Source organism: Opisthorchis viverrini (assembly GCF_000715545.1).
Source record: "Opisthorchis viverrini unplaced genomic scaffold opera_v5_66, whole genome shotgun sequence".
NCBI classification, from domain to species: domain Eukaryota; kingdom Metazoa; phylum Platyhelminthes; class Trematoda; order Opisthorchiida; family Opisthorchiidae; genus Opisthorchis; species Opisthorchis viverrini.
The window spans coordinates 1,900,356-1,913,477 of NW_008751723.1; the positions used below are offsets into that span (position 1 = coordinate 1,900,356).

General features: G+C 45.2%; 2 protein-coding genes across 2 annotated transcripts in view; one reads left to right on the forward strand and one right to left on the reverse strand.

Moving 5' to 3' along the window:
- T265_04212 (hypothetical protein) overlaps window positions 1-9,412 on the reverse strand; it is a gene marked incomplete at both ends in the record, with an annotated part of 61,756 nt that extends 52,344 nt beyond the window's left edge. Inside the window, 6 exons of the mRNA XM_009168894.1 lie at window positions 1,535-2,269; window positions 2,637-3,380; window positions 3,888-4,139; window positions 5,971-6,522; window positions 6,662-7,675; window positions 8,397-9,412. Of these exons, the coding sequence (XP_009167158.1) occupies window positions 1,535-2,269; window positions 2,637-3,380; window positions 3,888-4,139; window positions 5,971-6,522; window positions 6,662-7,675; window positions 8,397-9,377 (4,278 nt within the window). The remainder of the gene's footprint in view (window positions 1-1,534; window positions 2,270-2,636; window positions 3,381-3,887; window positions 4,140-5,970; window positions 6,523-6,661; window positions 7,676-8,396) is intronic.
- A 1,637-nt stretch (window positions 9,413-11,049) lies between these two features.
- Window positions 11,050-11,892, forward strand: T265_04214 (hypothetical protein; the record flags this gene model as incomplete). Its single annotated transcript, XM_009168896.1, has 1 exon — window positions 11,050-11,892. One exon carries the CDS (start codon window positions 11,050-11,052, stop codon window positions 11,890-11,892), a length of 843 nt encoding a protein of 280 aa, XP_009167160.1.
- Between the last annotated feature and the right edge of the window lie 1,230 nt (window positions 11,893-13,122).

The following is a 13,122-nucleotide window of genomic DNA, read 5'->3' on the forward strand; positions in this document are numbered from 1 at the left end:
GCTCTTTAGAAGGGTCCTGCAGTGCGACCAGGATAAGTTATCCGTCAAAACCAAAATGGTATGCAAATGAGTGTATTTCACTTACCAGCTAACACTTTGTGATGACCACAGCCATGACTGCATAAATCTTAGAATCACTAACGATAATGCCCGAACAAAGGAGTAATGTCTGTCTACCAAATGATGGATAATAAACAGTCTGATACAGACGAACGCCATGGATGTAGGAAAACGTTTTGGTGGGTTCTAACTATCCCAACTGTGTCAGGCGACATCAAGCATAATTTTAGGTGTGCTTAGTTATTCACTTCAAAAATTGATACTCAGAAACACTAGACATCTTAACATTGTGAGAAAAGGGTAACCAAGATAAACACTATGATTGATGTCTGGTCTAAACGGTTCATTATTTAGCCTCAAGCTCCGTTCGTTCTCACTGACAGGGCTTAGCATTCAGTTGGTTCTTTATTCTGATTCTACTGACTTCTGAGTTCATTTTAAATAATTCGGCACGTGACGGCACAGGCGTGGGTCTGCTTACTTAGATGTGCGTCTTCTAATTCCTACATTGGCTGATTCGCTGCTCGCCGTACCGCGCTATCTACATGGCCACATTATAAAGACACCGCAAGTTTATTCTGTCCAAACAGTCTGAGTATAACGAGTTCAAGCAGAGTTTTCGCTAGACCGTGAGGTTCGGGAACCTAAGGATTACCAACACAAAAGAAGTGACCTTGGATAGCCCATAAACATAAGAGTTCTGGAATACGTAGACAAAGTCAGGAAATGCAATCAAATGTTACTTAAAAGTTACTTAAAAGGTATTGTAATGTTCGGTGAACGTTTGTTGATTCCTTCAAATCTACCGACACTTCATGACTCTCATTCCACATTTCTGACACTGCTTGGGCTATAAACTTCACCTGTATTTTCCTTGACGTTTACGTCGGATCTGCTCAAAGACCTGTGGTACAATCTGGAATGTACGTTCGTATTGAATCATTGTTATGTATTATTCATTGACACTTCTATTAAATCAATAACCGTTGTTTATTTGTTGTTATTACAGAACCATACCGAATACAACGACAGTCTTCTCGACTTAAGAAAGGACTTCGGGTGCGTATACTCAGATAGTATCTCAGCCGCATATCTTGCATCAATCACCTAAGTTCAAAGCGAAACCTAAAGGTATCACACAATACCGTACGTCATCGGCTTTAATTATTGAAAGACTGAACGTGAAAGGCAATGTCGTGCATCGATCCTCGCAAAAAGCACCACAAAGGAGACAGGGTACGTTTTGCAAAGGTCCAATCCAGATCGGAAGGCTAGTTGGATGCCTCCACACTCACAAATCTAGGTGGCTGAGGAGGGTGTTGATGACAACCATACACACGCCCCTTGGGAGAGAAAAAGCTTATTGAACTCACATTGTCAAGAAAGGTGAAGCAGTTAGAGGTGAGTCTCAACCTGTTCTATGGTCTGGAACAGTACAATATCTGGAAACTTAACTGTAGAGAGCAACATTTACCTGCCAAATTGATGTATACAGTGCTAGGCGAGTCTGAGTTAGGTACCGCTCCATTCCACGTTGGCGCTTGGCAGCACCCAGAAAAAGTGCAGCTTGTTCACCTTCGAGTGCCGAATTATCCATCACCTGGGCTTGATGTTTTCTTGCATACTGTCTTCGTTCAGCCTGGATCCTCCACTTTTCCTGATGAAACGCTAACCACGTGGCCAGTTTAGCCGGAGTGCTCGCCTCCTTAAGCAGCGGTGGATCTCCAAGTTGCTCCCGCCATGGTTTGGGTGGCCCGCTCGAGGGTGAACGACCTCTCTTGACCGACGTGCCCAGTCGACCAGAGGGTCGATGTCGGACAATGACAGGATGAACAGCTTCCGTTCTGCAGACACCCGAATCCAAACTAAGTTCCTCTATATCACCAGCATCTTTGTCGCCAAAGTTTAATAGCTGCTGTTCTGCTTTTTTAGCGGTCGCTGGGAACATCATCTCGGTCAACTTTCGTTGTTTGCAAGTGTCTGTTTTCTCGGACAGACGACGAAGCAACCAATCAGGATGACTTACGCGTGGAACGGGGTTGGGGATTTGTTGTAAAGCAGCGGGGATTGTGATAATCTTTTGAATGCAACTTCCCAATCGTTCCAGATAGTAAGACCAATCCAAGATGTCTCGCAAATCTGTATCCTCATCCAGGCTGCTATCCTTGAGCCACTTGCGCAGATAATATCGCTTGACGGAAGGCTCAGCCTACATGAAAGTAAAGAGAAGGGGGGTCAATATCCTCTCCAAACCCAGCAGCCCAAAAGTCAGCTTGATTGGAAAACACGCTTCAACGCTAGGAGGAAGATATGGTGTGAAAACAATAAACGGCATCAACAACGGTACACAAACTACTAGGTTGCAGTCATCAGTTTCATGCTTAACCTCCTCTGATCTCTACCACAATAAGTTCACGCAGCTATTTTCTAAAATAAAGCCCTATGAATGCTTTAAAAACAGTTGTCTTCACTCATGAATGACGAATGGTTTTAAGATAATCGCGCTTCTAAGACAAAAGTAACAGAAGTGTTACAGATGAATGCCTCTAGCTAACGGTAGAGACATGTCTCCCTACCTGGAATATTGCCAATGGTATGGCACGTTCCGTAACTGGAGCACCTTCTGGTTGTCTTGAAATGACAAACCGACAGGAGAGACCTGCATCTTTAACAATCTGATCACCCAGAAATTCCGCCATCCGGCGAGCCGTACTCAAAGATGTGGACTTTTGACTGCCATAATCTTCTAGGCGTCGGGACATGCTACGATTTTCGGAAATCAGATCAAATAATTCTGAATCTGGCATATCTGAACCCTTGGAGTAGAGGACATCCAACCAATGATCTGCGACCCGGGCAACAGAAGCGTATACTTCGGTAAGCGTCGTTCCATGGAGAAACGCCTCAAATACGGAAGACTGGAAGATTTTGATTAGCTGGAGCTCTCCGTTTCGTTTAATTTCAAATCCCTTCAGTTCGGCCAAACTTCCATCAAAGTTAAACACGGCGTAACGTTTTTTCAACCGCTTTCCCTCTTCTTTTGCAGCCGGTAAGACCATGGCCTTATACGGTCCGTCCACCTCGAAAAATATGGAGTTTTCTGACCGAACTTTGTAGGTCATTGTGTTTGGATCGATCAGTTCGTGATATTGATCGTTGGTGAATAAATCTTGCACCATAATGTTTAGGACCGCACCAGGATAGGAGATGGAAATTCGAGATGGCTTCGTGCCAGTGGTCTGGAATTCCAGGTTCTGCGGGAAGCTGGCAGGTAGAATGCACCAGATTCCGTCAGTGTCCAACTCCAAACCCCGTCCGACCTGGTGAGGGACGATAGAATGAAAAATGAGAAGTGTTATAAGAATTTTAGTGCCATTTGGATGTACCTGTCAACACATGAGTGGAACGATTGATTTAAAAACGACCAACTGTGAACAATCAAGAGGCACCTGTTAACTACAACCGAATATGTTAAGTTGCCAAACAGGTAGGTTTGTGTTTCTTCGATACAGCAGCTGCAGTATTAGTATTCACAAAAGAATTAGCACGCAGAGAATGAGACGTCATTCGTAGGGTGGGCTACGTTTATTGGTAGCCCGGTGTTCAATCGCTGCTGAATAGTAGCATGATATGGAAAATAACTTTGTAAAATATATAAGTGTGTATTTACCGTTGGTACTTTAGACAGGATCCAAAAACAATAAAGCGAGTTCAACCACGTGTATCTTATGACTTCCTCTGTATCGGGGGTCTGGCTTTTGATTCTATGGGTTTGGCGCATCATATACACATACAACAAACGAGCTGACGCAACCGAAACGACTCACCTGTTCAATCAACTCTCTTGATTTCGTGATTATTTGTGCCCCCGTGTGACATACAATCCCAGCCATCTCCATCGAATACCAACGAGCGCCACGACGCATTACGTACCCGTAAAAGGAATTCAAGATACACTTATGCGCCAGTTGTAGACTATCATATAAAACCAACATAGCATTCGCCTCCTTCAGGGAACTCGAATCACCCGTTCCAGCGGCCAGCGCAGCAGCCGCTTCGTCGGAACGCCGCTTCCAAACCTAGGAAGAGTGGGAGGAGACGAAGGAATGAGCTACGTATCAAAGAGGAGAAATAGCAACGAATACGTTCTGATGAGACAGGCAGCCAATAGAGTGGATAGTCAAGAGTAAACAGGACATGTGTGCCACGTTGTCAGGCTAAACAAGAAATTTCGTGTGAAGAGAGTTATTGGGACGAAAAAATTGTCTTTTAGAATAATGAAAACGAAACAGTTTCCAGTTAAGGCAGATTAATCGACCCATTATGAAGCCAAGTAGCCTCTTCACAGTCTACTATTCGTGACGTCTTCATGACCCACGGAGGACTTTACATGGAATATGGTTTCAGTTTGTATCATGACCATCGTTCATATCTTCATCACTGCTATTATTATTACTGATATCATTGATATTAGTATCAGCAAAGAATATTGGTGTTTCAGTGCCGTACAACTATGCTAATTCATTTGAATAAAGCCCTATAATGAAAAAAGGGAAACCGTGAGGGAGGTCTGGAGCTAAATTGCCGCAAACATCAGCGGTGTCCACACTCAGAACATCCAAGAAATCCGGATAGAAACTTACACTTTATTCCGTTCTACCATGCCATATTTTGTTCATCTCTCGGCTTCTACCAGTATGAAGTAGGCACAGAGCACAATACTTTTCTTGACGGACCGTAAATCTGAATTCATTGCCCATGATCACGATATACTGGATTAGACTATTAAATGCATTCCTTGGGTGAAGTAACTGCTGCTTCGCAGCAGGCCTAGATCCTAATTATCTAAGTGTGCTTTAGTTGGTTTCAGAAAATTCCAGCCACTGTTCTGAGGCATGTGTTCAGAAATCCGGTGTTTCGGGTCCTCCAACAGGACTTCTTGCCACTTCTTGAGCCTGTATTGTAAGCTAGTACTCGTTCTTTGAGACTCAATTATATGCATTTTAGATGACGCAAGTGTCGCGAACCGGAAAATTCTATTCTAACCTTTGAGATTCGTACGTTCATTTCGTCTGTCATTAAGTCGCCAGACTTAATGCAAATTCGGAGAAACACCGAGTTCCACAACTTCAGTTTCACATTTCAAACCCTTAGAAGTATTTAAAAGACTGCATCCCACAGCATCAATTTATAACTTGTGCATGCGAAGCGCATGCTGAAGGGTCGGGTGACACTAGTCAGCCTTTCAAGTAACGTTTACACTTCTCACTCCTATATGCATTTTGTTCCTCTACCGCTCGACGGTGTGTGTGTGTGTGTGGTGCATACAGCCCCAGTCCCGACCAGATTTCTGCTTATCCTTCTCGAGTCGTGTCTCCACGTTCTCTCATAAGATGATGCAGGGAGTTCAGTTTCTTTGTGGCCGCCAACCTAAACCCCGGCACCTTTTTGGAAAGGGACATCACCGTCTATTCGCTCTAGATAGCTAGGACAGTCTCTCACCCAAATAGAGGCAAATAATGTAAACAACGACTTAGGATTTGATCTCCATTCTTAAACAGATCTGGTGAGGGTTCTTGGAGACCACGAGCTCAGTGGAGCCTGAGGGAGAAAAGGCGTTCGAAGTATTTGAATTTAACCCGGGGCAAATCGTTTGACTGCAACCATCTTTGGATTTACATGGTTTACATATGAGAAACGTGAGGACCGAACAATATCGGGTTGTTCAGGCCTACACCACAAACATGTCAAGTCATATAACTCCGACCCTCTTGCTGCGGTGACACATAAGGGTAGGTAGTTGCTGTTGAAACTGTTTGTGTATCATTTTGACCAACTTATACCAGCACGTGAGGTCGTTCTTGTGAAGTTCAATAATTCGTGTGCGTGGGATCCAGCTAGCCAGCTTACCTTGGTGAGGCCTTTGAATTTGTACCGGCGATCGCGGAAAGCCCGCACAGTATCCACATAAAATGAATTCTCCCGCTGACAAATCATCGCCACACGTTCCTCCGTACGTGTCGTGTGAATACGTTTGTATGCACGTCGGCAGAAATCAGTCAGGCGTTTCTTTTCCACCACTACCTGTTCCTCCTTGGATAATTCATAGAAGGCTTTCAACACCGTACGTGGCTGACCGGTCACCGCATCGGTCACCTTGACAGGAAAACGTTCTTGCGACAGCTGAGCTTGAACCCGATAGACCTCCGGTCGAGAAGCCGTCCATAACTCGGCGCGCCAGGTCCATGGCATGAAACGTTGACAAGAAACCCCCGGCTTGTAAAACTGACAGTTTGAACAGCGAGCTGTGGAATTTGAGTCAACGGCAGACGGTTGAAGTCGGTTTGTAAGAATGATATTGGGGTACATAGCTCCCACATCGAGATGATAAATGACCGGACATTCAATGCGATTAGGGGTGGCGGCCAGTTGCGATAAGGATTCTTCAACCCGCCGACATACCTGCAAGAGAATAAGAGAAGCCAAATGAAGTGATTACAAACATCTTCAGCAAGCAACGGGCAAATGAAGTCGGAGCCAAGTTTTTGCTTGCGATGTGAAAATAACATGAACACCTACGAGATGACAAACACAAACGTACTTTATTGAAGACTTCTTTCGGGACTAAACTGTGCAGCGTGTCATCATCTTCGGCGCCAACCTCTGTTTGAAGAGCTCGTTTGAGACAGCGTGTGACATCACTCCGTAGCATTTCCAATGCGGCGGGAACGAGACGGAATCTTACGGGGATGTCTGCACGGAAAACACCAGCTTCCAGTGCTTCCACATGGCCCCCCACATAAGTCTCTGAGTCGATGAGACGACCGTCCTCAGTGAAGCGACCTAGACCTTCAGATCCGACCGGAAGGAGACTCCCTGGACCGGAGTCTGTGTTAACCGTTTGTTTATGAGGAAACACCACATTGGCCGCGTAGGCCTGAACCATTAACAATGCTTCACACAACGTGCCCGATCCTTTGCGCAACACATCGTCCGGATTAAGTGGAAGTATGGTACATAGGGCGAACACAAACGGGTGAACGTATTTCATATAGAGGTAATAAGTAGCCACAGCATCAGACACAGAATAGTTGGCCAGTTCTCGAGGAGCCTCTCGGGCCATTTGGCACATGACTTCAGGATCAACTTCGACGGGGTCATAATGTAACTTAGCTTTAGCAACTGCTTTCAACCCACGAGCGCCAACAGGCAAATAACTATCGCGTTTAACCCAACACAAGCAGTCAATGTGAACGGCTGGTCGCGAAAGGTACTCCCCGGTGGAACCACTCCTCCCAGGTCCAGCTGTTGACTTATGTCGACTGAAAGCAATCTCCTCGGACATGGACAGTCCGTAGTGTGCAGCTCGAGATTCGATGAATGGCCAATCGAACATATCACCATTATAGGTGACAAACACATTTGGCCGCACCCGCTGTATATGTTCGAAGAAGAAGCGAATGCAATCCAATTCACTTGCCAAATTGTGAACAGTAAAGTGGCCGGGGAACTCGGGCCTTGGAGTAAATTCAAAATTCTCCACATCTTCGGACAAGATCTCACGATTACACAAGAGAAATCCGGCGCCATCGAGCATGTAGGATATCATCATGATCTGGAGGTAAACAGAGAAATCATTGAATTTCCATCCAAATCAAGGTTTATCGAAATACAGGTAATTATTGGACGAGTAGTTGCTTTCTCAAAAATCATCTCCCTCAATGACAGAGTAATCTCCGGAGTATACGCAACCAATGAGGAAAACAAATAAAAAATTTGGAAGCATTTGGGACTACTCTTCTGGACAACGGCAATTGCACGCACTCCAATTCATGCAACTCATATATACTGTGTAACTCGTCGACTATCGAAATAAGAAGGGCGTGACAGTCAAGGATTAAATGCTTACTTCTCATGCGGGAACTGTGTTGAGATGCTAAGATGTTCACGTAGACACCATATTCAATATATTTAGTACAGTGGTAATACCGAAAGAAGCACATTTTCCATTAGCAGTTGGCAACAAGTGCCTCATCATAAAACACTTAAGTTGGAATGCCCGAGTATTAACAGAGAAAATATCTATGAAAGGATTTTTTTGGTTTGTAGTAGATGTTAGCTGCTTTCAAGAGTGCATAGCGGCCACAGCATGCAAATTACAACTTACAAAAAAATGGTTTAAGGACAGATTTAACCTCAACTTCAGGCCACCGTATTTAAGCCCCCAAATAAGCTAAACCCTAGAAATAGGACCTCCTCGATAAAAACATATACGTCAGCAAAACCTAAGGTGAACAAAAAGCAAGGACAGGTAGTCTAGTGGACCGATTACTCACCTGATCAATATCTGCATCGGGGAACTTCAAGGGAAGTTTCGTAGTCTCGATGTCAAAAGCTAAAACCACTGGCTCTGGCCAGGCGACCGTGTCTTCGTGTTTCAATAATTCTACTGGTAAACCGGGGCGGCAACGGGTAACATACCAACAACCGGCAAAAACACTCAAATCGATACACACACGCATAAGATAAGGAACATCGGATTCCCTTATATCCATGATAGTATCCAGTGGATCGCCACGCGTCCGAGTGTCTTTTGTAGAAACTGTTGAGTTGGATGTCTGTGGATCAGCATTGCCTGCAAAGTGCTCAGCCAACATTTCTGTATAAGTAGATTCTGAGCTTGCGAGCTCCTGGTTGGCTCGCACACGTAAAGCGAGTTCCCGTCGGACCCTCACGAGTTCATCTACACTATAGAACAGCAGTTTCAGATAGGTAGCCTTAATCCCAACCAGATGATTGGGAAGGTCAAGGTCCTCCTTCTGGACAACCTCCACTCCAGCGATCCTCCCCGAATAACGTCGCAGCAAATACGTTGTAGCATCCCGTTCAGCGGCGGGACCACCACGGACGAAGACAAAAAAGTAAGGTGCGTAGGGTCTGGTAACTTTGAAACGGGAGCCATCTTCCTGGATGAAGTAAAAGTCAACGGCACTCACTAGTCGTTTGGCATCATCTAGCATATCTGTTGGATGCATGTTCACCAACCAGCCAACTCGGTCACCAGGACCCAAAAACTGTTCAAACCCGTAACGCCGATCACTGATTTCGTTTACTTTGGCCCGTAGAAATCTGGCCTCATTGGATGCAGACGCAGCATTCTCAGCATCTAACGGTTTATCGTTAGATTCTTCGTCCCCAATTTCGATGTCATTCGAATCAGGTGCCTGAATTTCATGTCCTCCACCCTTCCTACCACGAGCAGAGTAAAGCTTTGATGAGTAAGCACCACCCCGCCTACTTCTGAACGACTTCGACATTGCCGGCGCCAACTCCAAGTCTTCCAAATAGGAAGCTAAATGGGTAGAGAAAAACTGGTATAAAGTATGACCGTTAAAAACACGGAAGCGCACCTATCTGTATACATTAAGCGATAAACGAAGGAACAGAGTTCCATAAAAAAATGGATAGCTGCACCATTCGAAAAGATTGGTATTGAACTGCTTATTTTGGCAAGCAGGAATGGGTGGTGGTCCCTCCNTTGTCTACCAACCTAGTTATGATCTGTACCTAACGAAACGGGAGCTTTTTGACGACTCGTAGATCTACCGGGCGCCACATAAAACCCAGTTACTTCTTCGTCCATCAAATCGTCAAGGCCATCGTGGTTGCGTAGAAACGCTCCTCCACCAAGGATAATAGGCTCGCACCTTCTGTGGCACCTGGAAGACTATTCAGACTATTCACTAGCAGTCAGGTCTTTTAGAGAGGTGATGCAGTTCCTCCAACGTTTGAGCAGCAGCTCTACGTCTTGCAGTCCAGGTCACAAAGGCAAAAAATCTTAGCCGAATTTCCTCCTGATTCAAAAGTCCGAAACCAGCATGGACCACATTTATGCACGAGAGCTGTAAAGTTTCTGACCCGCACCACACCCCGGCAACTCACCTTCAAAATATTTACTCCCTCAACCGTCATCTTGAGTGGTGGGATGAGCACTTCAAAGAAAGGCTTAAATAATCTTCACCACAACCGCTGAGTAAGCCCACCCTAATCTTCTTCACCACAACCGCTGAGTAAGCCCACCGGGCCCAAATGGAACATCGACAACAGCCCACAATCAGCAACCCAAATCCAGAATGATGCATCAATTCCTAAGCTCGACAAGACAGCTTCACGGATGGTCTGCAGCCCGCACTCTTCAACGAAGGTGGCGAGGTCCTGGTGAACAACCATACTGCAGAAGATTTGGAATGAAAACAGGATATCAGCGGAATAACACCCCTTGACCGTCAACTCAGTAGTCTAAGAGAGCGCCTGACGTCAGGTGAAGACCATCGTGGTATCAGCCTGGTATTATTCGCACCTGACATTATTTTGAGCAGGTTAATGATTATCGGGAGAGACATTCGTGAGAACCCAGCTGAGTTTCCCCTGACCATGAATGCACAGACTATATCTTTACCTTGAGACAAGTTCTTGAACAACGCCACTTCTTCAGACGTCCTACATTGGGCATTTTTCTTGATCGATCGTCAGAAACTTTAGCAGTGTCTAGAGATCAAATGCGTTCCTTCCAAATTTATCTCCATTATGAGGGCACGCACTCCTGAGGGTGCGTGTAACGTTCGGTGAACGCTTGTTGATTCCTTCACACCTACCGACACTTCATGACTCTCATTCCACATTTCAGACACTACTTGGAGTATAAACTTCACCTGTATTTTCCTTGATATTTGCGTCGGATCTGCTCAAAGACCTGTGGTACAATCTTGAATGTACGTTCGTATTGAATCATTGCTATGTATTAGCCATTGACACTTCTATTCAATCAATAACCGTTGTTTATTTGTTGTTATTACAGAACCATACCGAATACAACGACAGTCTTCTCGACTTAACAAAAGACTTCGGGTGCGTATACTCAGATAGTATCTCAGCCGCATATCTTGCATCAATCACCTAGGTTCAAAGTGAAACCTAAAGTTATTCAAGATGTCGCAATCTGACGATGGATTACGTCCTCCAGTATTGTCACGTAACGCTTCTCCTACAGAGCGTGACGCAGTACATTCATCGGATAATCTCCATATGGAGCTGGAGCTCGCACGCGTGCGCATCAGAGAGTTGGAAATTCAACTTGAACTGCAGAAACTTTCTGAAGCGAAAGCCAAAAGGAACAATCAGGACGAATGCGATTCGCACACTCAACTTCAATCAGATCCAGCTGATTCGAAGTCCATAGCCTTTGCCCTGGAAAGGCGACTGGAATTACCGAAGCGCGAATTGCAACGCTTTAGTGGGAACCCGAAGGACTATTGGGCCTTCATGAAAGCGTTCAGTAGTACTATTGAAGACCGTACCCGAGACGACGAGGCTCGCCTGGGTTATTTAATACAATATTGTGACGGTGAAGCAAAAAGAAGGATTGAGCATTGTACGGTCCTACGACCCAACGAAGGTTACGGGCTCGCGAAGGAAATTTTAAGAAAGCGATTCGGCCAGAACTACATGGTGGCCCGAGCGTTTATCGACGATTTGATCACTGGGCCCACTATAAAAGATGGTGATTCGTCCGCCCTATCCGATTTGGCACAACAGCTGACCGTGTGTGAGGTAACATTAAGAGAAATGGATTATTCGTCCGATCTTAATTCCCAACATACGATTCAGACCATTGTACGAAGATTACTTCTCGACTTCGTTTCAAATGGGCCAAAGCTGTCGCTAACATCAGACGAGAAGATCGTCAGCCAAAAGTTACTGACCTTACTGCCTTTATCGAAGCACGTGTTGATAGCCTGTGTTCGGATTACGGCGAACCTGCTCTCAGTCTAGCGTCCGAGGAACGAGCGAGGAAAAGGCCACCACTATCCGGTCAAATACACGGTAGAAATATTCATTCTACTCAAACGTTAGCTACTCGTACCGGTATCGATCCTCGCTGTGGTGTCTGTGGCGAAGCCCATTATCCTGATCAATGTACGCAATTCATTGCAGAGTCATCAGAAAAACGTCGCGAAATCGTAATGTTCCGTAAACTGTGCAATTTGTGCCTAGGCCCGAATCATGTCGCGAAATTCTGCAGGTCGCGAACAGCCTGCTCTCTCAACGGATGCAACGGTCCTCACCACCATTTGTTACATTTAAATGTTGTTCAGAATGATGAATAACCAAGCGCTTCATCACATCACACTTCTCTACATCACTCCGACCAAGCGTTTCCGCGTGTTTCCTCGCGCGGTGTAGCTATTGCAATCGTTCCAGTTATCGTCAGAAATGGAGCTTGAACCATCAGTACATGCGTCTTTCTCGACATTGGCCCAGATTCCTCATTTATCTCTCAAGCCCTTGCGACAAGACTAAATTTGCGTGGTCAGCATACCAAACTCACCTTGAAAACATTGACTAACGATAAAACTCTTCAGTCAACAGAATTGAGGTATGATGTAGATTGTCCGGGTTCAAATGAACCAATCTGTGTTCAACGAGCATGGGTGGTGAAGAACCTTCTTAAAATTAGCCGAATTGTTCCAAACCACTACCAGCTAGCAAGATGGACACAATCAAAGGATGTCCCATTCGATAAATACGACACCAAGATCGGTATTTTACTCGGATCCGATGTACCTAAGGCTCATTGGATAGAGGATAGGCACCCCAGACGAACCATTCGCTATCAAAACGCCACTTGGTTGGACATTGATGGGTCCATTGTATAAATGTGGTACACATTCCTTTGTAAATCACACGATATGTGATTTTGAGAAAAACCTAGAGCGTTTTTACCAGCAAGATGTGCTGGATCCTGGACCGCCAAAAGACAAGGAAATGTCCGTTTTAGACCGAAGGGCTCTCACTATAATGCAAAACACCGTGATATTAAAAGACGGCCATTATGAAATAGCATTACTATCGTTGACCGATCCTTACTCGTTACCTGATAACAAGTCGGCCGTCTTCCGTCGACTAAGCCAGCTGCGTAGACGACTGTTGCAGTGCGACGAGTTGCGTGAACGCTACTGTGAAATCATGAGCAGAAACAGTCTCACGCGGAACGGGCGCAAG